Source organism: Eubalaena glacialis, chromosome 10 (genome assembly GCF_028564815.1).
Source record: "Eubalaena glacialis isolate mEubGla1 chromosome 10, mEubGla1.1.hap2.+ XY, whole genome shotgun sequence".
NCBI classification, from domain to species: domain Eukaryota; kingdom Metazoa; phylum Chordata; class Mammalia; order Artiodactyla; family Balaenidae; genus Eubalaena; species Eubalaena glacialis.
Genome location: NC_083725.1, coordinates 64465588 through 64492176, shown reverse-complemented (window position 1 = coordinate 64492176; position 26589 = coordinate 64465588). Strand labels below are relative to the sequence as shown.

Below are 26589 nucleotides of genomic sequence, written 5' to 3'. Positions count from 1 at the left end.
TACATAAATGATGGGATTTAATGTATTTTAAAGTGTCCAGCTTGGTTCCTGGCTCATAGAAGGTTGCCTGTGTTTCCTCAAACCCAAGCCTCCATGTGCCTGGAACTCCATTTCCTCTTTTGTAGCGTGAGGTGCTTCGACCAGTTTTCTCCAAAGTCCCTTTCCTCACTGAGTTTCTAAGTATCTCTGATTCTCTGAATCTTGGTAGATGGTTCTTTGGGAAATTAAAACAAACAGAACAGGGAAAAAAAAAAACCCTACAAAGCCATTTTGCCTGAGGCTGAGAACTTGCATCTGAATTTGTAGTTGCAAAGGAAAGCTTCTATCAGGAATACTGCAAATTCCCAGGAAACCAGGGGGCTGAAAAGAGGCCTGGGCCTTAATTACAAGTGATGGAAGGTGGGAAACTTTCTCATTATGCCTTTAGGAAAAAAGCTGAAAATTGATTCATTCACTGCTTTTTCTACTGTGCTTTTCTCAAGAGTTGGGAATTTTACCCTTCTTTCCTATGACATCAGAGGTAGACATTTCCCTCAAGTTAAAAAGCTCTTTACTCATCCATTCGTCCCAGACTTCAGTGTGGCTCCCTGGGACAGTGATGAAAAATAATAATCCCTTTCACATGTACACAGCTTTGCACTTTACAGAGAGAATTCAAATCTAAGAATGAGGATTTTGGAGTCAGACACAGCCCCAGCCTTGCTACCTCTTCCTGGGCGGGTTACTTTACCTCCCTGACCCTCACTTTCTGCCTTTGTAAATGGGGTCAGTGGTCCCCATCGCACAGGCTACAAGTGAGGGTTAAGTATATGATGGATCAGTGGTAGACATTTTTAAGTTGTCCTCCTAGTGTCCCATTCTGCCTACTCCCTCTTTATTTTTGGGGTATCCATGTATTTTTAGGGACGCTGACTCCACCTAAGGGCTTAGCGTTGAAGCATGTGACCTAGGCTAAGCCAATCAGTGCATTCTATCTCCCCAGCCATGCTGGTTGGTTCAGGCGTTGTCATGTGACATAAGCCTCTCCAGTATTATAGGCTTAAGACCCTATCCTGTTTTTGGAAGAAAGATGAGATGCCTTTTTATTGTTGTTGTTGCTGGATGTGAATGAGGTTGCATGTAGCCCACGTGGAAGCTAAATGGTCAAGTTTAGTGAGAATTAGTAGTATCTTGGCTTTTAGTAGTAAAATGGTTTTTTCTTCAGCTACAGTAACCTGCCAAGGCATCTCACAGGAAATTCATTGGAAGATGAGGCAGGGGGCGTGCTTAATGCAGACAGATGTAAGAGAAATGTCCTCTCAGTCGGTTAAGTTTTTCTGGGGCTGGCAGCAAGCTGAGTAGGGTGAACGCTGTGAAACCTCGTTGAGATATTCCTGTGCGTCCACAGGCCCCAAGGATGTTTTCATCGCACCTGCTCACCACTGTGTCCCCTCTTCCTTCCCACTCTTGGGACTCCTGCTCTCGACGTGACCACCTGGAATTCTTCCCTGAAAGAAGAATCCTCTAATTCTGTCAGCAGAAACAGGTCCAGACTGGGCCACCTCAGTTTGGGGGCCAGGAAGCCACCACGTCCCTAAGGGGCACTCACGTGGGCTGTACACATTGCCCTCTCCACACTTTTGTACGTGCGGTCCCCTCTATCTGGATCGCCTTTTTTCCCATTACCTGGCGAATGTCCACTTGTAAGCGGACCTCACACGCCAGCTGCTCCCTGGGTAGAACCAGCTGTGTCTCCTGTGTTTCACTGGCTGTCAGCGCAAGTCTCCGCCGTGGGCCCCTCACACTGGACAGCAGTTGTCTGTCTGGCCTCTTGTGGGGTAAACTCCTGGAGGGCAGGGATCATCTTTCTATCCCCAGTGCCTAAAACAGTGGCTGCACAGAGGGGGCCCTTGTTGAATGAAGGAAACTGCCTTAAACTAGGGGCAGGAGGATTATGTCACAGGACAGAAGACGGGGAGACGACCACGTTTGCAAGTTGTCATGCCCAACTTTGGTCCACCACGAGCTCTGTTCTATAAAAGGTGCTGGTTTTATCCAGACCTGAATCCCCAGAGCTGCTCTGACTCCTGAGGTCTTCTGTGACTGGCCTGGCAGCGGCTGCTTGCTGGAAGGAGGCCGTTAGAGGCATTTCTGGCATGCGTGACCTATGGGGCATTTTATACTCAAGTTGGTTTCACGGTAGTGGAGACCAAAGCCCACTTTTAAAATCAGACAGTAGGGGAAAGAGAACCAACATGAGCCAGGCACTGTGCTAGGCAGGTTATAAAATGTATCTCATTTCACCCCTGCAACCATCCTATCAGGTAAGTATTTTTTTTTTCTTATTTGTCCATCTGTTCTTTGCTCCTTTTTCTCCCTCTTTTCCTACCTTCTTTGGATTATTAATTTAGTCTTCATTTTATCTCCACTATTGACGCTGTGCCTCTGCTTTATCTTTTAGTAGTTGCTCTAGGATTTACAATATGCATATGTAACTTACCAGAGTCAGGGTAGATATTCTAACTTCAATTTATAGATCAGGAAACTGGAATTCAGGGAAAGTTAAATAAATTTTGTGACTGTCATAGCTTAGAAATGATGGATCTTTCACCTAGTTCTGTCTGTCGCCAAAGTCTGAATTTTCCATTACCTCATCCCAAATAAGAGAACTGAATTCTTCTTTTCTTTTTTTTTTGTCATACCTTCATTCAACTTATCAGGGACTCATAACCAGCCTGATCTCTGGGTCAGAAACTCTCAAAGTACATTCCAGGGGATGCATCCAGTGAAATATTAGGGTTTCATGGTCAAATAAGTTGGAAAAATAGTGCGTAAATATATGAAACAGTTCTCTTTACTACAGGACTTCTCAGAGCCTTTCATAAGCTGAAATGTATCGTGAAAATTTAAGTATGGTAGTTGCCCTGTCAAATTGATTTGATGCCAAAACAGTTTTTCCAAAGCATTTCTCTGAACTGGTGTTTCTTCAAAAATACTTTGGAAAATGCTGCTCTAAGAGGAAGTCAATATCTCCCATTACGCCATACCGGCTTTCTCAAGGAAGACTGTCTTTTCAGATGACCAGAGTGATAGTGGTTCCTGCCCTCTGAATAAGTCCTGATCCTCACCTGTCATGAAGCACTTGATGTCCTGAGAGTTACTGATGGGGTTGTTGTTTTTAAACATATAGAGATTAAAAGGCATGATATTGCTGCTACTAAGCTGCTTCCACAACTCGTGGTCTGGGCTAGTCCAGCGACCAGCCAGCACGTCGTAATCTCGCCGGCCCATGTGGACGAGCTTGGTGAGCGGATCGTAGAGGCCACCGTGGTAGCCAATGATGATCTGGAAGTTGGGGTTGGTGTCCATGTAGATCTCCCCGTAGGCCGTGTACAGGATCTGCTTGATCATTAAGCCCGTTCCACTGAAGACAGCAAGAGGGGTCCCGATGTTGTCACAGGCTATGTAGAACTCGTCTCCGCTGCTCAGCTCCATGGCAAAGAGGTGTCCTTGCAGGTCATAGTAGAGGGATGTGATCTCAGAGCTGGAGTGGTTGTACAGATGGGTGACCTTGGTAGGACTGGTCAGGTCTGCATAGAAGAACTGCAGGTGGTGGCTCTGGCTGCTCTTGCTGGACACCCGCCGCCCCAGGCCATCGTAACGGTACCTGACGCTCCAGCCACCACCCCGGTTGTAGGCCTTAATGAGCAGGCCTGCTGAGTTGTACTCAAAGACATCACTGCCCCTCTGCCTCAGGAAACCGTCCTCGTCCATCTTGTATTGCACGTCACCCAGCCTGGTGATGCGGTCACGGAGGTCATACCGTAGTGGGGTGAGCCGTGCACTGTTCCCGGGGCTCAGTAAGTGCAGGTTCCCATTGAGGTCATAGCTGTATCGCCAGAGTGGTTTGTCATTGATGGAGACTGTCTGCAGCTGGCCGTCGGCGTCGTACTCATAGGAGTAGCGGGTGGTGTTGGCATAGGGTCCCACCTTCAGCTCTTTCTTAACGACTCGCCCCATGTTATCATACTGGACGGTCATCCAGTACATGAGCGAGCGGAAGATCTCGTATTGCACTTCCTTCATCCGGCCGTATGCGTCAAAGTGCTTGGTGTGGGTCATGACCGCCGTGGTGATGATCTGGTTAATGTCGTAGTAGATGACACCAAATTTCCCGAACTGCTCCGTCTTGCCCGACACATCGTCATAGCGATAGAGGTCGATGGGCAGCGGGGTCTCATTGATCACGGCCTGCATGCTGGTCACCCGGAAGCTGTTGTCATAGTTGTAGTCAAAGCGGGCGTTGACCATGCCTTCCTCGGTGAAGCGAAAAATCTGGCGGTCGATCAGGGGCCCGATTTGACGGTAGCGGATGGTGCAGGTGAAGCCCTCGTTCTGTAGGTTGATGGTCTTCAGCATGCCGGCGGTCTCGTCGTAGGTGAAGCTCACCTTGGTGGTGTCGTATAGCATCTCGGCTAGCTTGGACAGCTTGCCATACTTGTATATCACCCTGCGGCCGGTGCCCAGGTAGAAGGTGTGGAGGAGGTGGCCGTCCTCAGTGAAGTCCTGGATGACTGAGGCGTTGCCCTCGGGGGGCTGGTAGATGTTCCTGTAGTAACCCACTGAGCGGATGGTCTCCAGCGTCTGCCGGGCCACGTTGGGCATGGTCACAGAAGAGAGGCGGTCGTTCTTGTCAAACTCAAAGATGTACTGCCTCTGGCTGTGGAGAAGCAGCACCATGGACTGGAGGGGAAGGAAAACCGAGAGATGAGAAGAGGGTGCTGGGAAGGAAGGGGTGGTCTGTGCGCCCAAGGCTTAAAGGAAAAGAATGAAAGGTCAAGGAAGCTGGTGGTTCTCTTAAGTTATGCCCAAACCAGAGCTTTCCAACCAGTGCGCCCTAGGACATTGCAATGGGGCACAAGTGTGCTAAGACAAGAATTTCTCTCTGCCCTTGACCCTGGCAGGGCCTGGGGCCCCAGAACACTCAGGCCATTTGCCTTCCTATAGTGAGCAGCCTTGTCTGTTTGCCCCTTTGTGGGGTACAAAAATGATGATTTCAGCATGGGATGAGGTTGGGAGCACTGGCCTAAAGTAGTTGCAGCAGCCTCTCTCCTGGCTTCCTTGTCCCAGATTCCTTCTCAGATCAATCTTCCTACTCAGGCAAGAATGATTATCCTAAAACACAGCCTGACAATGTCTACTGCCTGCTAAACAACGTCCGTTGACTCCCTATGGCCTACAGGATAAACACATGTCTGAGAAGGACATTTAAGGTTTTGCATAATTGTTTATGTAGTAACAGGTCATATGCCCACCCGGGGGTGGGGTGGGCTGTGGTGGGCATGGGGAAACCTGGTTTCTAATAATGGACTCATTGTGTGGCCCTGGGCAAGTTCTTTCCCTCTGGGTTGGATTTTTCAGTAGGCTGGATGACCCCCAAGGTCTCTCTTAGCACTACCACAAAATGCTGCTCTTGGAGATGCGAACACTGCACAGGGTAGGGGAGACAGATCACAGATCAAGCAGAGCCTGGGCCCTGGACAGGTGACCAGGAGCAAAACATTAAGTAAGGATCTGGGTATCAGAACTGGGGCATGAAATACAGACTGTTTCAGGAATAAGTCAGTAGCTAAAAGGCCTAAACGCATCTGGGCATCAAAGTTAGCATTTTCTCTTATTTGGGACCAACTTTTGATTTCAGGCTTTTCTGATTCCAAGTCCCTGGGATGAACTGAATCCTGACCTGAAGCAGAAGGGACATACTAAGGCCACACCTAGCACTTGAAGCTCAGGACTAAGCACCTCTTGCATAATACTAATCCCCAGGCTTTTGCCTTGTTCTCTGTGACCAGATCACACCAAGAGCCCTAGACCTGGGAGCAGACCCCTGCCTGGGTCTGGGCCCAAAATCCTGCTCTGTAACTCCAGAGAGTGTTTGGGTCTAGCTCCAGCCTATTGGGTGGGACTTTCACATTCTCCTGTCCCAGGACCCCCCACTTACCACCCCATCACCATAATCCATCCATACACCGCCCGGGACCCCCTGGCACTCTGAGGCAGATTTTCCTGAACATTTCCTTTTGGAGACCACATGGGTCAGATCCATCCCACTGAGGTCAGCAGGCTGGGCCTGGCCATGGGTTGAGCCACAGTGATGGATCTTCTATATGGCAAGGCCAGTGATGGAGGGCGACAGACACCTGCCTTCTCTAAGTACGTGTAGCTCCAGGTCTTCCCATCAGCAAAGATCCTAGATGTGATGCGACCCGCCTGATCGTATTCCATCCTCTCAGACATGATGCCCCTCTGGACGCCAGCAATGTGGCCCCCTGGGGAGTAGGTCACGTTGACACCATTCAGCCTGCTGCTAGGTGACCAGAGGCTGGGCCGCCCCGCCTGGTCGTACAGGATGCGGAGGGTGAACTTGCGGTGGTCGTCATAGATCTTCTCTGTGCGTGTCACACGGTCAAAGTCCAGAGACAGGAGGTTCCGGTTGTGAACCTGGGGAAGGGGTAGGAGGAAAGAGAGAGTTAATCTAGACCTTGAGGACTTGGTCTGAGAAGCTCCCGAGTAGAGGAGGCAGCACAGGTTGTGGGTGTCAACAGACAAGGGTTTGGGTCCTGGCTCTGTCCCTTGTCAGCTCTGTGAAGTTTCCTCATCTGTAAAAGGGGAATAATCATGCCAATTACATAGGGCTGACGTGAAGATAAAGACAATGCAGATGCTGGGTAAAGAGTAGCGGAAACGATTACATCATTTCCTAATATGATTCTCCTAATGAGGATAGAAAGGCAGATCCTTCTTGACTCCCTCCTGAAAAGGGAGAGGCCACGTGGGCCCAGCAAATCAGTGCCTGACCCCATTTATTATGTGCCAGTGTTTGCACTCGTGTTTGATACCAGGAAGACCACAGTCAGGGACGGGCTCCAGGTCCCGTGGCTGGTGAGTGAATGAGTCTGGATTTGACTCTCACCATTGCAACGTGCCAACATATGATGTGTGGTCCTCTGAGCAAGTCCAGCCCTTCTTAGGGCTTTGGACTCCCCGTCCCCTCTGGGGCCTCTCCTGCCCTCTGCCACCACAATTAGGGCTTCTTGGTCACCTCAGTTAGCTCCCAAGACATCTTCTTCTTCCTGGAGGCCCTGGGAGGCAGTGTATGTTTGAGTCTGGGATGGCTTCTCTGACTGGGGGTTGCCAGGGGACACTGTCCTAGGTTTTGGAACATTTTGCTCCTTCCTCTAGGCTCAGGAGCCCATTGTATGATCTCTACCTGGGCTGCTAGGTCAGCACACAGTTCGGTTTCCTTTCAGAGTCAGAAATACAGGGGTCCCACAGGGGTAGCAGTAAATCAAGGTTTTTCATATTTTAGTTAAGAAATATACTTCAGAGGCCTGTTTCTGTATTTGGATCCACCCCTTAGGGGCGCCAGTTGTCCCTGAAACACTGCCAGGTACTCTGAGGCTAAAATGCTGGTTCTCTCTAAGTGGTGCTGGGCCTGACAGGGCATTTGGGCACATTTTCGGACTCTTCCATTAGTTACTGGTTAAGTTTGACAAGTAGGTAAGAAGCCCCAAGAGGAAAGCAGACGATGCAGGCCATATGATGCCAACCCGCACATGTGGATTAAGGTAATGAAAGGCCCTCTGGGGCCCTGTGTGGTAGAAAAGGGCTCAAGTCTAGGAATCAGGCCAGGAGTCCAGTCTCAACTCTGTGACTGACTTTTCTGTGTGACATTGGGCCAGTGCCTTTCCCTCTCTGAGTCTCAATTTCTTCCCCTGTGAAACAGCAGGGCTGTTGTGAGGATTGAAGAAACCTCAGTAAATTACCTAGCGGAGGGCTGGGCATATAGAAGGTACTGAGTTAATGGTTGCAGTTATTTCCATTAAATGACAGCAAATGATCACGGTCATTCTCAGAGGAAGTAGAGACATGTGTGTCTCCCCCTTCTCCTCAAACAAATTCTAAAGCCTTGAAAATCAGGATTTATAATGATGGTGCTGAGATGACTTTAGCTGTGAATGGCCTGGTTAAAATAAGGTTGCCTTCCCAGCGGTAATCAAACACAATTGCAGGAGCAAAAACAGTGTGGCAGACAATTCCCATGAAAAATCAGAGGCGTTGGAGGCTGAAGCTGTGTTCTTTGCAGAGAGGGAAGGGGAAGATGTGGGGTCTGCACTGCCAACAGTGATGGGGGCCCTTTTAAAGCATCTCTGGGAAGGTCCCTTGTGACTCCCCCCCAAGGTGGTACCATCAAGCCAGCCTCCCCCCTCACCTCCTGGAGGGCCCCCAGTGAAGAGGATCTACACCTCTGCTGCAAAATTAATAAAATTGAATTAAGCAGCTCACTGGGGAACCACCTAATGCTTCCTGTGCTCAGCAGGGGCAGCAATGAGATTATTTTACATCTTTATTAAAAAAAGTTCCCAGTTGTATAAAAAATGAGCTCCATTATGGCGAGGTGCACCCGGCTAACATTCTAATTCCACATCCCGCCACTGTGGGTGGTCATTTATTTTGGGAGGACTTGGAGATGCAGTCGCCCGACTGGAGCGTCATTCATCTCAGGCTCGGAGAGGGACCAGCTGATGCCTGGGGAACTTTTGGTCCAGTTCACATGGCAGAGAGGAAATCCTAATAGCACTCATTGCTGCCATTTATTGAGCACCTGGGGTCTTCCAGCGCTGGGCTAGGTGCTTCAAATATATCATCTGGTTTCTGCAGAGGAATCTGAGGCTCAGAGGAGCTGCTCAAGGCTACACATGTGGCCCAGGCAGGAATAAACCCAGGTCAAACTTTCTACTTATCTCACTGCCTCAGATGTGTATGAAGGGCTCCTGGAGAATTCACACAGGGGGCTCAGTGAGGCCATGGATTGTGTCCCACAGAGAACAAAGAAAGCTAGGCCTTCTCTGGGGAGCCAGTGGAAGGCTGTTTCCCACATTAGATAGTTGCTTGAGTTCTTGACTGTTGAGGAACACAGGAAACCTTGTTGTCTGGGCTCTAGTTGTGTGACATTGAATAAGTAACTTACTGTTTCTGTATCTGTTGTGAGAATGACACTATGAGACAGGGTGCCTATTTCTAGTCATTACTGCCGCCGAGCTGTGTGAATCAGGAAAAATCCCTTTTCTCTCTGGACCTTGGTTATCCCATGCATGAATCAGGGGCTTAAGTGAACTTTCTTTGTGAGAAAGGGCAGGGGGCTCAAGACAGCCCCGGCCGTGTTGCATGAGGATGCTTCTGTGGCTTTTAGGAGTCAGGAGCATGTGGCTCAGTCCTGTGGTACCCTGCAGCTCAGCAAGTCTCCATGGAGCACCTGTGGTCTGCAAGGCACTGTGCTGAAAGCCAGGTCTGTGTCCTCTGTTTTCACTCTCCCCACTGCCTTCCTTTCTGAAGTCGGAGGGAAAAGAAGCTGGGCAATCTGGCCCTGGGGCAGAGGCCACACTATAGAGACATGGGAGTCAGGCAGAAAAAGGGCTGGTTCAGGGCATCCACACACTGAAAAGTGCCACGCTGCAGATGCCAACCCCCTGGCAGTGACAGCTACGGTGGGGTCATTCTGCTGTCTTAGGAAGGATAACTCTGCCTGGAAGGAGAATGTGGCTTAGGTTCCAAAGAGCTAAACTGACTCTTGGTACATGTTAGCAACAGTAATAACAGTAATAAGAATAACAATAAAAGGACAACTAGAATAGGTATTACTGACCACTTATTATGTGCCAGACTCTGTATAGGGCGCTCTATGTATTATTTCTAATCCTTGGAGCAACCTGTAAATTGGTTTGATCTTCCCCATTTTATGGATAATGAAATTGAGGCTTTAGGAGATTACGGATTTGCCCAAATTCACTCAGGGAATAATAGAAGCCGGAAGCTTGACTAACATCAAAGCCAGTGATCGTTTCACTAGCACAACTGAAAAGATACACGAGCCTCTTATTGTGTGTAGTCGCTTAATTTCCTTTCCCCTTTGCAGATGAAGCAACTGAGGCCCAGGAACACTTTCTCCCCGGGACAGTTTCAAGAAGAGTCCAGTTCTCAGATGCCTCCTCCTTCGTTCCCCCCAGGATCCAACCGCCCCCAGGGGCTGAGACCTGCTGGAGGCCTGGCTCACCCGAAGCCGGCGCCCGAAGACGGTGACCTGACCGCGAGCCTGCTCCCTGCGCTGCCGCCACTCCACCAGGTTGAGGCCGTTGTCGATGGGCAGCGTGACGTTCCGCTTGCCCACGGTGGGGTTGACGGTCCCGGCCAGCAGGTGGGGCTCCGTCTGCAGGGCCACCTCCATGCCGTTGGCCAACAGCAGCCGCAGGGAGCCGTCGGCCCCGATGTAGTAGCTGTTCCGGACCTGGTCTGAGGGAGAGAAGAGGGACGGACTCTGCTCAGGAGGGTGGAGGACGGAGGGAGGTGTGTGTACAGCAGAGGCAGTGGTGTGGTCTTTAAATGTCTTTATGTTTCTGACTACAGAAGCAAAACACTGTCATTGAAGAAAACTAGGAAAATACATGGAGGTCCATGAGCTCAATACCCAAAGGAAACCACTGTAAATATTTTGGTATATTCCTAGATTTTAGGATATTTCTGAATACATTTATAGTTAAAAATGGTTGCTGGGCTTCCCTGGTGGTGCAGTGGTTGAGAATCCGCCTGCCAATGCAGGGGACACGGGTTCGAGCCCTGGTCTGGGAAGATCCCACATGCTGCGGAGCAACTGGGCCCGTGAGCCACAACTACTGAGCCTGCGCGTCTGGAGCCTGTGCTCCGCAACAAGAGAGGCCGCGATAGTGAGATGCCCGCGCACTGCGATGAAGAGTGGCCCCCACTCGCCGCAACTAGAGAAAGCCCTCGCACAGAAATGAGGACCCAACACAGCCAAAAATAAATAAATAAAATACATCTAAGACATTTGGTTTAAAAAAAAAAAAAATGGTTGCTTATGGAGGTTTTTCACTGATCACTGTATTATATCGTTGAATATTTTCATAAATGTTTTTCTTAATGACTGCATGTTATTCCATTGCCTGGAAATACCAGAATTTATTTAACCAGCCCTCAAATAGATATTCTGATTATTTCCAGCTTTGCATAATTACAGGTAACACTGCAGATAAATATCTTTTAATCATTATGCTAAGTGAAAGAAGCCAGACTCGAAAGGCCAGATATTGTATGCATCAGTACATTTATATGAAATGTCCAGGACAGGCCAACTCACAGAGACAGAAAGTAGATTAGTGAGGGAAAAGGAGAATGGGGTGTGATTGCTAATGGGTATGGGGTTTCTTTTTGGGGCTGATAAAAAAATTTCTGGAATTAGTGGTAATGGCTGTACAACTTTGTAAATATGCTAAAAACTGCCGAATTATACTCTTTAATAGGGTGGATGTTATAGTATGTGAATTATATCTTTATTAAAAATATACATTTTGGATAAATCAATGTCTTCATTTGGGGTTATTTAATCAAAACAGACTCCTAAATGTAGGATTACTAGAGCACAGGGTTGAACATTTTTAAGCCTCTCCCACTAGGGTAATAACACTCTTTGCAACAAGGTGAAAAATAAGTACAATATGTATATCAATGACAGAATGCCAAATATATATATATATGTTTTAAATTGCTGTCATATATACATATATGTGTGTATATGTCATATATGTGTATACGACAATGATTTAAAAACAGGCTTGAGTTTGAAATTTTAAATCTGATTAAAACATTTTAGTTAGGATCTTTTAGCTAACAGAACCTTCTGGAGAAAAAGTAAATTTCAGCTGTAAAATGCACACTGTGTTCTTTTCTAAAAATGGAAACATTTGAGTCTGCGCTGCAGTCACCTGCCTCTTGCCCTTCCTTGGCTGTTGCTTCTGCCTGCACTGCCCCTGTGTTTAATAAATGCTAGCCCAAGCCCTTCCTTCAAGGCTCTGCTTAAACGTCATCTCTTCCCAGAAGCTTCCCTTGTTCCTCTGGTTGGAACAAATGCCTCCCCCTCCCTTAGCCTCTTTATTGGTCTCATTAAGGGTCCTGCAGCTGAGGGGTTGGGGGGTTCACCACTCTGTGAGTGAATGAATTCTCAAATACCTAAGTGCCTACTGTGAAAGGCACTACTGCACAGAGATTAAGAGCATGGACTCTGGAGCCAGGCTGCCTGGGCTCAAGTCCCAGCTCTAGCCGCTCTCTTGCTGCAAGACCTTGGGCAAATTCCTTAAGCTCTCATGCCTCTGTTTCTTTATCTGTACACTGGGGATAATAATTGTACTGTTACCTCACAGGATTAAGCAGGATAATGAATATGAAGAGCTGAGAGCAGTACTGCACATCTAGCGCGTGTTACGTAAATGTTAGCTATTACTAGTTGCATGTGCCTTGCGCTGTGCTGGTCACTGTCACATCTATCTCTTGTCATCTCTCCTCTATCTTCACTGCCCCATTTCACACACCTGTCAGAGTGAACTTTTCTAGTACCGATCATGGTCCTTCTATAGATCCCCCTTACTTTTAGATCAGCGCTTAAGAGAATGTGCTCTAGAGCCTATTTGTCTGGGTCCAAACACCCTACTAGTTGGGTGACTTTGGATAAGCTACTCAACCTCTCAATGCCTTATTATCTTCATTTGGAAAATGGAGATATTAATAATATCTCAGAAGGTTGTTGTGAGGATTAAAAAGGATGATGAATGTAAAACACTAAAAATATACTTCATACTGAGTAAGTGCTCAAAATATTAGCTATCATTATTATTATTGCATGTGCTCAGTAAATATTTGCTGGATGGAACTAGATATATACTAGGCTATGTCAAGCAATAAGGATGTGGTTTTTGTAGGTAACCCTCACTGAATCTTCCCTGCTAGGTGGCATCAGATCAGCCTCTCTCTCTCCCACCCCCTCGACCCCATCTTTCTCCCTTTCTCTCTCACGCACGCAGAATTCTAAAATCTGCCTCAAACTTGCTATGCATTATTCACTGACAATCTGTATTTTACTTCCTGTGAACAGTGAAAAAGCCTGTGTCAATTTATCTTTTAAAGCTGCTCCTTGCTGAATCCACATATGTCCATTAATGGTGACTTTGGATGGAACAGCATCTGTCGAGGCCCATCTCAAACGATCCCCATTTAATGTGAGCTGTGACTTCCCAAGGCTGCTGTTCATTAGTAGCTACTTCTTATTTCTTCCCATAGTTCAGACGTAAGATGAAACCGAAAGAGCTTTTAACGAAGTCTCTACTGAGGTGGCTGCAAAACTGAGGATCTGAGCCTGGTACGAAAGGAGAGCTTGGCACAGGTCTCAAAGAAGAAAAAGAGGTACCACGTTTCCTGGCAATAACCCAGCCAGAGCATAAATACCTAGGGTCTGTCCCAACCCACTGCTAAAGGTGCTTGGTGGGGACGGAATTCCAGGGCTTGATTTCTCTTTCTTTGACTGAGAACCGCTACTGTTCTTTGAGCTTTGGTAAAGGCACAGGACCACATTTGGGAAGAAAAATGGTTGTGAAAATATATGGTTATTTTCTTACGGTAAATCAAAATGCCTGTTAATTAATTAATCCAACAAGTACTTTCTAAGCAATACTATGTGCCTGGCCCATGCTGGTCTCTCTATGTATATTGTCTAAAGAAACTGTCTGAGAGGAGATTGGTTCAGGATGGCGGAGTAGAAGGACGTGCTCTCACTCCCTCTTGCGAGAGCACCGGAATCACAACTAACTGCTGAACAATCATCGACAGGAAGACACTGGAACTCACGAAAAAAGATACCCCACATCCAAAGACAAAGGAGAAGCCACAATGAGACAGTAGGAGGGACGCAATCACAATAAAATCAAATCCCATAACTGCTGGGTGGGTGACTCACAAACTGGAGAATAATTATACCATACAGAAGTCCACCCACTGGAGTGAAGGTTCTGAGCCCTACGTCAGGCTTCCCAACCTGGGGGTCTGGCAACGGGAGGAGGAATTCCTAGAGAATCAGACTTTGAAGGCTAGCGGGATTTGATTGCAGGACTTTGACAGGACTGGGGGAAAGAGAGACTCCACTCTCGGAGGGCACACACAAAATAGTGTGCGCATCGGGACCCAGGGGAAGGAGCAGTGACCCCATAGGAGACTGAATTAGACCTATCTGCTAGCATTGGAGGGTCTCCTGCAGAGGCGGTGGGTGGCTGTGTCTCACCGTAAGGCCAAGGACACTGGCAGCAGAAGTTGTGGGAAGTACCCCTTTGCGTGAGTCCTCCCAGAGTCTGCCATTAGTCCCACCAAAGAGCCCGGGTAGGCTCCAGTGTTGGGTTTCCTCAGGCCAAACAACCAACAGGGAGGGAACCCAGCCCCACCCCTAAGCAGTCAAGTGGATTAAAGTTTTACTGAGCTCTGCCCACCAGAGCCACACCCAGCTCTACCCACCACCAGTCCCTCCCATCAGGAAACTTGCACAAGCCTCTTAGATAGCCTCATCCACCAGAGGGCAGACAGCAGAAGCAAGAAGAACTACAATCCTGCAGCCTGTGGAATAAAACCCACATTCACAGAAAGACAGACAAGATGAAAAGGCAAAGGGCTATGTACCAGATGAAGGAACAAGATAAAACCCCAGAAAAACAACTAAATGAAGTGGAGATAGGCAACCTTCCAGAAAAAGAATTCAGAATAATGACACTGAAGATGATCCAGGACCTCAGAAAAAGAATGGAGGCAAAGATCGAGAAGATGCAAGAAATATTTAACAAAGACCTAGAAGAATTAAAGAACAAACAAACAGAGATGAACAATACAATAACTGAAATGAAAAAGACACTAGAAGGAATCAATAGCAGAATAACTGAGGCAGAAAAATGAATAAGTGACCCGGAAGAGAGAATGGTGGAATGAACTGCTGCAGAACAGAATAAAGGAAAAAGAATGAAAAGAAATGAAGACAGCCTAAGAGACCTCTGGGACAACATTAAATGCAACAACATTTGCATTATAGGGGTCCCAGAAGGAGGAGAGAGAGAGAATGGACCGGAGACAATATTTGAAGAGATTATAGTCGAAAACTTCCCTAACATGGGAAAGGAAATAGCCACCAGAGTCCAGGAAGTGCAGAAAGTCCCATACAGGATAAACCCAAGGAGAAACATGCCAAGACACATAGTAATCAAATTGGCAAAAATTAAGGACAAAGAAAAATTATTGACAGCAGCAAGGGAAAAATGACAAATAACATACAAGGGAACTCCCATAAGGTTAACAGCTGATTTCTCAGCAGAAGCTCTATAAGCCAGAAGGGAGTGGCATGACATATTTAAAGTGATGAAAGGCAAAAACCTACAACCAAGATTACTCTACCCGGCAAGGATCTCATTCAGATTCGACGGAGAAATCAAAAGCTTTACAGACAAGCAAAAGCTAAGAGAATTCAGCACCACCAAGCCAGCTCTACAACAAATGCTAAAGAAACTTCTCTAAGTGGGAAACACAAGAGAAGAAAAGGACCTACAAAAACAAATCAAAAACAATTAAGAAAATGGTCATAGGAACATACATATCGATAACTACCTTAAATGTGAATGGATTAAATGCTCCAACCAAAAGACACAGGCTCATTGAATGGATACAAAAACAAGACCCATATATATGCTGTCTACAAGAGACCCACTTCAGACCTAGGGACACATACAGACTGAAAGTGAGGGGATGGAAAAAGATATTCCATGCAAATGGAAATCAAAAGAAACCTGGAGTAGCAATACTCATATCAGATAAAATAGACTTTAAAATAAAGAATGTTACAAGAGACAAGGAAGGACACTACATAATGATCAAGGGATCAATCCAAGAAGAAGATATAGCAACTATAAATATATATGCACCCAACATAGGAGCACCTCAATACATAAGGTAACTGCTAACAGCTCTAAAAGAGGAAATTGACAGTAACACAATAATAGTGGGGGACTTTAACACCTCACTTACACCAATGGACAGATCATACAAACAGAAAATTAATAAGGAAACACAAGCTTCAAATGACACAATAGACCAGATAGATTTAATTTATATTTATAGGACATTCCATCCAAAAACAGCAGATTACACTTTCTCCTCAAGTGAGCACGGAACATTCTCCAGGATAGATCACATCTTGGGTCACAAATCAAGCCTCAGTAAACTTAAGAAAATTGAAATCATATCAAGCATCTTTTCTGACCACAACGCTATGAGATTAGAAATCAATTACAGGGAAAAAACCATAAAAAACAAAAACACATGGAGGCTAAACAGTACATTACTAGATAACCAAGAGATCACTGAAGAAATCAAAGAGGAAATCAAAAAATACCTAGAGACAAATGACAATGAAAACACGACGATCCAAAACCTATGCAATGCAGCAAAAGCAGTTCTAAGAGGGAAGTTTAGAGCGATAAATCCTACCTTAAGAAACAACAAACATCTCAAATAAACAATCTAACCTTAACACCTAAGGGAACTAGAGAAAGAAGAACAAACAAAACCCAAAATTAGTAGAAGGAAAGAAATCATAAAGATCACAGCAGAAATAAATGAAATAGAAACAAAGAAAACAATAGCAAAGATCAATAAAACTAAAAGCTGGTTCTTTGAGAAGATAAACAAAATTGATTAACCATTAGCCAGACTCATCAAGAAAAAGAGGGAGAGGACTCAAATCAATAAAATTAGAAATGAAAAAGGAGAAGTTACAACAGACACCGCAGAAATACAAAGCATCCTAAGAGACTACTACAAGCAACTCTATGCCAATAAAATGGACAACCTGGAAGAAATGGACAAATTCTTAGAAAGGTATAACCTTCCAAGACTGAACCAGGAAGAAATAGAAAATATGAACAGACCAATCACAAGTAATGAAATTGAAACTCTGATTAAAAATCTTCCAACAAACAAAAGTCCAGGACCAGATGGCTTCACAGGTGAATTCTATCAAACATTTAGAGAAGAGCCACCCATCCTTCTCAAACTCTTCCAAAAAATTGCAGAGGAAGGATCACTCCCAAACTCATTCTATGAGGCCACCTACACCCTGATACCAAACCAGAGAGAGATACTACAAAAAAAGAAAATTACAGACCAATATCACTCATGAATATAGATGCAAAAATCCCCAACAAAATACTAGCAAACAGAATGCAACAGTACATTAAAAGGATCATATACCATGATCAAGTGGGATTTATCCCAGGGATGCAAGGATTCTTCAATATACGCAAATCAATCAATGTGATACACCATATTAACAAACTGAAGAATAAAAACCATATGATCTCAATAGATGCAGAAAAAGCTTTTGACAAAATTCAACACCCATTTATGATAAAAACTCTCCAGGAAGTGGGCATAGAGGAAACCTACCTCAACGTAATAAAAGCCACATATGACAAACCCATAGCAAACATCATTCTCAATGGTGAAAAACTGAAAGCATTTCCTCTAAGATCAGGAACAAGACAAGGATGTCCACTCTCACCACTATTATTCAACATAGTTTTGGAAGTCCTAGCCACAGCAATCAGAGAAGAAAAAGAAATAAAAGGAATACAAATTGGAAAAGAAGAAGTAAAACTGTCACTGTTTGCAGATGACATGATACTATACATAGAGAATCCTAAAGATGCCACCAGAAAACTACTAGAGCTAATCAATGAATTTGGTAAAGTTGCAGGATACAAAATTAATGCACAGAAATCTCTTGCATTCCTATATACTAATGATGAAAAATCTGAAAGAGAAATTAAAGAGACACTCCCATTTACCCCTGCAACAAAAAGAATAAAATACCTAGGAATAAACCTACCTAGGGAGACAAAAGACCTGTATGCAGAAAACGATAAGACACTGATGAAAGAAATTAAAGACGATACAAACAGATGGAGAGATATACTATGTTCTTGGATTGGAAGAATCAATATTGTGAAAATGACTATACTACTCAAAGCAATCTACAGATTCAATGCAATCCCTATCAAATTACCAATGGCATTTTTTATAGAACTAGAACAAAAAATCTTAAAATTTGTATTGAGACACAAAAGACCCCGAATAGCCAAAGCAGTCTTGAGGGAAAAAAACGGAGCTGGAGGAATTAGACTCCCTGACTTCAGACTGTACTACAAAGCTACAGTAATCAAGACGATATGGTACTGGCACAAAAACAGAAACATAGATCAATGGAACAGGATAGAAAGCCCAGAGATAAACCCATGCACCTATGGTCAACTAATCTATGACAAATCAGGCAAGGATATACAATGGAGAAAAGACAGTCTCTTCAAGAAGTGATGCTGGGAAAACTGGACAGCTACATGTAAAAGAATGATATTAGAACACTCCCTACACCATACACAAAAATAAACTGAAAATGGATTAGAGACCTAAATGTAAGACTGGACACTATAAAACTCTTAGAGGAAAACATAGGAAGAACACTCTTTGACATAAATCACAGCAAGATCTTTTTTGATCCGCCTCCTAGAGTAATGGAAATAAAAACAAAAATAAACAAAGGGGACCTAATGAAACTTAAAAGCTTTTGCACAGCAAAGGAAACTACAAACAAGACGAAAAGACAACCCTCAGAATGGGAGAAAATATTTGCAAACGAATCAACGGACCAAGGAGTAATCTCCAAAATTTATAAACAGCTCATGCAGCTCAATATTAAAAAAACAAACAACCCAATCCAAAAATGGGCAGAAGACGTAAATAGACATTTCTCCAAAGAAGACATACAGATGGCCAAGAAGCACATGAAAATCTGCTTAACATCACTAATTATTAGAGAAATGCAAATCAAAACTACAATGAGGTACCACCTCACACCAGTTAGAATGGGCAGCATCAGAAAATCTACAAACAACAAATGCTGGAGAGGGTGTGGAGAAAAGGGAACCCTCTTGCACTGTTGGTGGGAATCTAAATTGATACAGCCACTATGGAGAACAGTATGGAAGTTCCTTAAAAAACTAAAAATAGAATTACCATATGACCCAGCAATCCCACAACTGGGCATATGCCCAGAGAAAACCATAACTCAAAAAGACACATGCACCCCAATGTTCATTGCAGCACTATTTACAATAGCCAGGACATGGGAGCAACCTAAATGCCCATCGACAGATAAATGGATAAAGAAGATGTGGTATATATATACAATGGAATATTACTCAGCCATAAAAAAGGAACGAAATTGGGTCATTTGTAGAGACGTGGATGGATCTAGAGACTGTCATACAGAGTGAAGTAAGTCAGAAAGAGAAAAACAAATATCGTATATTAATGCATATATGTGGAACCTAGAAAAATGGTACAGATGAACTAGTTTGCAGGGCAGAAATAGAGACACAGATGTAGAGAACAAACATATGGACACCAAGGGGGGAAAACGGCGGGGGGGTGGGGGTGGTGGTGTGATGAATTGGGAGATTGGGATTGACATGTCTACACTAATATGTATAAAATGGATAACCAATAAGAACCTGCTGTATAAAAAAATAAATAAAATAAAATTCAAAAAAAAAATTGGAAATTGAAAGAGTTAAAAAAAAAAAAAAGAAATTGAGCAACCCTAGGAAGCAGGAATTGTCATTCAGCCCCATTTCCCAGACCCAGAAACTGAGGATCGGAGAAGAGTGACTCCACCCAATTCATACAGGTTGGAGCTGGTACAGCAGGCACAGGGGTCCCAGTGTGTCTGCCCCCGGAACTGCTGCTCTTTCCACTGCCCTGCACCATTCAACATGGCTTCAACATGCTTTCTTTTCCCAGAGTAGAAACTTGAGGGCCATGGTGATGGGGTGGCAGAGTTAGGACTAGAATTTGGCACTCTGACTCCCAGGTCAAGGCTGTTTTTACTACTTTGTGTCAAAGCTTTTGGGAGTATGAAAAGCTATCTGGAGGCTCGGGGAAAAACATCAAGCAAGGCTTTCCCTAGTGATGGCTTCTTTTTTCTCATGCTTACTAAGTCCAACAAAGCTGCAAGCTCCACTCTGGGTCACCAGGGCCCATGAGAACAATTGAGGCAGACAATTCACAGCGAGGTTTCATCCTTGTGATTTATCTGAAGCTAAAAGATCAACTCATATCAGGGATTATTTGATGGACACAGAGAAGGGTCTCTTCTCTATAGAATCCTAGGAGAGTAACAAAGCGCTCTCACCTGGGATTCAGGGAGGCCTTCTCCACGCCCAAATCCCTTTCATAATTAGGTGTAATTATTCTTGTCCTTTGTCCTCATCTGCACCAGAGTGAGAGTCAGTCTTTAATCCGGGAGCCATTAGAATGGCAGAATAGTGAGGTCACCTGGATTAGCAGCTAACGGATTCTCTACCCTTTGTTCTGCTGATAATGGAATAAGACAATGAAATATTACTCTGAAGCTTGAGGGAGAGAATTTACAGGGCTCAGGCTGATGTGTTTTGCAAATTAGGTGGCAATACAGAGAGAAACCAGTTGTTATGCTTTCTTGTTCTTGGGCAGCTGCAGTTAGCAGCTTGTTTCTTGTGTCATCCTCTTTCAAAGGGGTCTCCCCACCCCATGGTCTCCAAGACCCCAACCCCCCACCTGGCTTACCTTGCAGCAGTGTATAGAAGGCACCCGAGGCAGACAGGTTGGTGGTTATGGTGACGTCATCCTTGCTGGACGTCTCTACCTGGACATGCACTGAGCTGTCTGTATCACTTCGGAAACTGCTCACCTGGCCAGTAGGGAAGGTCACATTGGTCAGGCGCCCAAAGCTGTCGTACCTGAAAACCAAGGGGTGGCTCTGAGTAACAGAAATATAATCGTGCCATTGCTGGAACTTGGCATGTTCTACCTTATGCCATGGTTTTGCATGTTCTGCTTTTCTTTCTGGTCAGATACATTTCCACGTCTCCTGCATCTCCTTGGATACCACTCCACCCGCTGATATTCAACTGTAGGCAAACAACTTACCTCTCTGAATCTTCCTTTCCTAATTCTGTAGAGTGGAGATGATAACCCCTGCCCTACCTACCGCCCAGGATTCCTGTGAGCAACATGTGGAAGTGCCCTGTCACTATGTCACCCATGAAGGGTGAGATGATGGTGCCCATATGAGATGGATGACCCAGAGTCTTAGAGCTGGGCGACTCCCAGAGGCGAGCAGTCAAACTGATTGCTTGAATACTGGCTCAACCACCGCCCGCCCGCCCCTCCCCCAAGAACTGTAGGTTTCTCCTGAACAGCACTGGAGATAACCCTAACCCTAATCCAGGAAGCTACAGATCCTGGGAAAAGGGGACTTTGAATTCCAACCAGGATTCTGCTGCCACATAAGCAGGCTAGACAGATGGGCTCTAGCAACCCCTTCACATCTAGGTTTCACATCTGGCACCAAGCAGCTATGTATCTGTGGCGCTCAAAACTCACAGCTTCACTCTGGTGTGGTCTTTCTGAAGCATCATAATTGAATCTTAATTCTCTTTCCCTTTCTCCTGATGAGACTAAAAGAAATACCTAAAATTATTCACCACCTACAGTATGGCGTTCATATTGTTCAGGTATGGTGCTAGTCGCACAATGTTCATACATTCTTTCATTTAATCTTCACAACTAGTCTAAAAGGTACATATTAGCTCCTTTTTGGAGGAGGCTCAGAAAAGTGAGGTCACCTGCTCAAGGTCACACAGCTAAGTGTGATAGAGTCGAAATTCAAACTCAGATCTGTCTGCTTCCAAGCCACCACTTGATTCTCTGTCTTCAGGGAGCATTTCTGTACTGTCTATTTGCAAGTATCCATCGCGTGTGCTCTCTTACCTGCTGCAGAGTGATTGGGAGATAGCGGGGAGCGGGCTACTAACATTTCATAATTACGGGAGGCTGAAGTGTAAAAAGGTAGGTTTTAAAGAGCCTTTTTGCCCTTGCGTGCGAATGGGGAAAAAGTTCTTCGCCCAGATGCCAGTATTTCTGACTTCTACTCAGGCTCAAGCTTATAGCGTTGGTTCAGCTGTATACGTCTCCCTCATGTACTCTGGGTCTCCCACTGGACTTTTTTTCCTGCTTGGCTTTTACTACTAGGGTAAAGCTGTCCTCTTGGCCCCTGAGGGTTTTAACCATGGTGAAATGAAAGGCCTGAAAGTTCAATTCCATCCTTGCTCTTCTTGTGATGCCTTCAGCTGGGCCTGGCTTCCTGATGGGACCCTGGGGTCCCACAGCTTCTATGGTTTCAGGTGAGACTTGGTAGGTGAGACTAGGCAGGCCTTTGCTGAGCAATTTTCTGTTCAAGGTCAGATTTGAATGCTGCGTGGATTCTGCCATCTGCCAACTCTTTCTGTCCCTGTGGCTGGTACTGATCACGGCACGCTTTACACCAAATGGTAATAGTCCCTGGCGCGGTCTGCCACAGAGGAGGTGTTGGTGAAGGTCTTTGGAATGAATTGCCCCAGTCCTTGACCTGAGACCGACTCTGGGGGAAGGGCCAAGGGGCTCTGGGAGAGTTGAATCTTTGGTGCTGAGGCCTGAGGAAGGGGAATGGAAGCTCTTTCCAAGATGGTGAGAAAAGCGGGGGTCTCGACCACATATGTCAGGCCTGAGCTTGGTGGGGCAAGGCTGTGGAGCTGTATCAGTCCTTTGGGTTCTCTTAGAGGCAGTTACGGGGTTTGGAAACCTGTTTCCTGTCATGATTTCTCATTTTTCTTCCTCTGTACTGAATCAGGTTGTTATAGGGAAAGGTCAGTCTGGCTTAACGGAGGGTAGTGGTGTGACTTGACCTAGACTGGAGGGTGAAAGGTACAGAGTGCCCCTCAGAGTCGGGCAAGGGAGTGACTCTGAGAGATGCTGCAGGAAGGAGGGCGCGTCTTGGGGTAAAGATCTGGAATGTCTGTCTTGAGGCCTCTCTCACCTGGAGAAGCTCACAGCTCTGCTCCCTGTAACTCTGGGAGAGGCTGGTGTCCTTTTGAACTCTTCATGGCTGCTGGAAATTTGAACAGGAAGGAATTTCACAAAAATGTTTACAGTGGCTATCTCTGGGAGGTAGAATTACAGGTGATTTTAGTTGCTTATTTATATGCATTTTATACTCCCAAGATTTTTTTATAATTAACCTGGATTATGTTCATAATCAGAAAAGTGCTGTGACAACCCAAGTAATGCCTCATAAGCATGGCCACCTTGGGGAAGAGGACTTTTAAAATTACTGGCATTTATAGAAGCATCTCATTTATAGGACATCTGCCAATATTAACCTCTAGGTCTTTTCAGTAAAATATTACTAGGGCATCCCAAATTTCTGAGCCAAAAATCAAGACCCCCCCCCCCAAAACTGGCTCTGCTCTGGTCACCTTAACTGTATCTGTGGTCTATGAGTAAGCTGAGTGTTGTCAGATCCCAGGTCATCTTTGACATCAACTGGAAGATCCATTTCAGTCCAACAGTTTCATGGGATGAGAATGCTGGTTCTTTGAACACCTGTGATCCATGTACACACTCTTTATTAATCTAATTTCCTGACCTAACTGGATAAAAAAGATTTTATTATACCATGCAAGATACTTAAAATGGAGTTTTGGAGTCTTACAAATAAGACTTAATAGATTATTAATTAGGGCTCAGATGTCACCTCGATACTACTTCTATCAAGGCCTTGCTCAAATGCCACCTCATAAAGCCCTCCCTGGTCTCCCCAACTCTTCTTCTCCCAGTGGTACTCTGGCACAGCTCTATCACAGAATGTGTCCCCTGCATTATAAGAGCTGACGTACAACTTGTCTCTTACTTTGGCCTCGGAGTGCCTGAGTCAGGACAGGGTCGTGGAGTCAGACAGCCAGACTGGGGATCTGGATTCCACCAGCCTGGAGGTCTGGCCGTTAGCTCATCTCAGCTTCCCCAGCATGGGGACTGGTAGAGGGAAGATGGGCAGGGAATGTTGGCTGAACGAATAAATGAATGCATGATTGGACATGTGAGGCCTCTTTCCTGCTCTGTGGGAGAAGACAGACTATCATTCATTCACACGCTACCCCCTGCAGGACCTGACAGAGGCTTGACACACAGTAGGTCCCTGATAAACATCTGCTGAGTGCACAAATAAGGAAACAACCACCTTCACTAAACGATACTTTAGCAATCTCTGTAGGCATCTCTCCAGAGTTTTAGTCTCCAAGATAGAAAGAGGCTTTACATAAAGGCAGACAATCGTAATTATTATTGAAGGTGGCCTGTAATACATAATTAAATTGAGCCTGAAGACGATACAATGAAAAGGCCCCATGCTTTCAAGATCTGGTTTTATTTTATATGAGATGGCCAAAAAACAGTAATTTCCATTCCTCACATTTTCCATTAGAAGGACTGAATGTCTTAATTAAATGAACATCCAACAGAACAGCCAATTTATAGAATTTTCTTGTCTCTTATTCATTCATTTCAGCGCTTCCTGGAGCTTGAGAAATGACACTGGATCTCTCTGCCGCCTGATCAATACCTGTGATTATGCCATCAGAACGCTGCTGCTTCTGCCTCTGCGGAGAGGAGCTGGAGCTGCCCATCCTCTGGACCTTGACCTCTGCCCTGTGGCCCCCTTGGTGGGGCCCTTTCTCTTCCTGCTACAGAGCTGCTAAGGGAAAGGATGTTGGTGCTCCCCAACAGGGTGTTGGGGACGGGTCTCTGTCTGCACTCCCTGGATTACAAGTGGCTGCCTCAAACCCTGGCCCCATGAGGGAAAACTTCTGGACAATGGCTTAGATACGTCTGTTGCAGCTTTACTTAAATTACTGGCCAATTTTCTTCCCTTCTGTTGAAGAGGAACAGAAGGAACACGTTGGTGTGGGAAGGTCCTTGGAGCCAGGTGGTCTAGGCTTTGAATCCAGGCTCTACACTTGCTAGCAATGCAACCCTAGAGGGTGGGCACTCAGTTCTGTTTTTCTGCTAACCATCCAACTCCTACCACAAATGATGCTATTTCAGGTAGGTTATATAACATAACCTTGTGTGCCTCTGTTTTCTCCTCTATAAAATGAGGGTAATAATACCTGTCTCAGAGAGATACTTGAAGATCAAACAAGGTAACATATTTAAATGCAAATTCCTTCCAGGGCTTGCAAGGACCCCATGAGACTGCCCTCACTAGACTATCAACTCCCTGAAGGAAGGGACTTTGTTCAGTCACTGGTGTATCCCCAGAATTTAGGAGAGTGCCCAGCATATGGTAGATGTTCAATAATGTGAATGAGCGTTGGTTGAATGATCTGCTCTTTCCTGCCTCTTTCTGATTTCACCTTGAACCCTATTCCTTCCTACTTCCTCTGTTCCATTACATTTGCTTCTGTTCTCCAAACACCCTGAGTTCAAACCAGGCTTGGGGTGCTCACACTGACTGTTCCCTTTGCTGGGAATGCTCTTCCCTCCAATCTTGGTAGGGCAAGTTCCTTTTATTACTCATGTTTTAGTTCAAAAGGTATTATTCCAGCAAGGCCTTCCCTGATCACCCTTTCTGATGGGTCCTCCCATCTTTATCACATTATCTTATTTTACTGTTTTCACTTATCATCTTGTTGATTTGTTTACTTGACTGTTTTCTCTCTTTTCCCGCTAGAATATAAGCTCCATGAGAACAGGGACCTTGTTTGTATTCTTAGTGCCTAAAGCAGGACCCAGCATGTAAAAGGTACTCAATACATATTTCTTAGATGAATGAATGAATAAATGAATAAATAAATAAATAGTAGATATTATCGTTGTTTTTTCAAGAGTTGGGATGAGGATAACTAAGAACTCCATCCCTATTACCTCTCACTTTCCATATGAGGAAGGGAAAGTTCATTACTATTCATAGAGTACATTTTAGGTACTGAGCACTGTTCTCACAACCATTTTTGAAAGTGGGCATTATTATCATCATTTCACAATTGGAGAAGCTGAGGCTCGGAAAGGATAAGTAACTTGAGTAAGATCACACAGCTAACAGAGGAATACAGATTCTGTCAGGTCTGTCTGACCTTAAAGTCTGTGTTCTTTCATCAAGCTTCCCATAAAGATGGTGCCACTTCAAATCAAAACCTTTGTGTTCAACTATGTTAAAGAAAAAAATTGGGTTTGGAAAATCTCAAGTTGGGTCAAGAAGACTGACAATTTTCTCTTCAAGATGCTTTGCTTTGCTACCATTACAGTTGACTTTGCAGTGATGCCGAGCCCCCATCTGGGGGTATGATGGAGATGGCCAGGTGATTGGCTTTTTCCTATTTCCTTCCACTGACTTTTCTTCACTCATTTTCCCAAAGCATCTTTGGAGCACGAGGAAAGAACACACATAAAAGATTCATAGAGTGGCTGTGAACTTGGCTCTCAGAAGAGGACCACTAAAGGGTATCTTCACATACACTGCAAAGCGTTCTTCTTCACACTCAATACTTCACATCTCGAGCCATTTTACTATGTGTGGCTGGTGAGGAAAATGCCACATTGCCTCTCTGATACTAAACTGTTGCTGATCGGGGACTTTTTAGTTGAAAATAAAGATTTGATTTTTACGACTTTCATCTATGATTGTTTCAAACAACACCATCACCAACAAGAGGAAATGGAGGAAATGGCCACTGTATCCTCTGTGAATAATTAGAGTTCACAGCCCAT

At 45.1% G+C, this 26589-nt stretch overlaps 1 protein-coding gene across 3 annotated transcripts in view; it reads right to left on the bottom strand.

The window, feature by feature from the left end:
• The window catches only part of TENM4 (teneurin transmembrane protein 4), a 391446-nt gene that overhangs the window by 5533 nt on the left and 359324 nt on the right, over positions 1-26589 (bottom strand). For all 3 annotated transcript variants that reach the window (XM_061204090.1, XM_061204087.1, XM_061204089.1), the window contains 4 exons: positions 20572-20744; positions 10094-10329; positions 6184-6480; positions 3108-4722 (listed from right to left, as the gene is read on the bottom strand). In XM_061204090.1, coding sequence (XP_061060073.1) covers positions 3108-4722; positions 6184-6480; positions 10094-10329; positions 20572-20744 — 2321 coding nt within the window. The remainder of the gene's footprint in view (positions 1-3107; positions 4723-6183; positions 6481-10093; positions 10330-20571; positions 20745-26589) is intronic.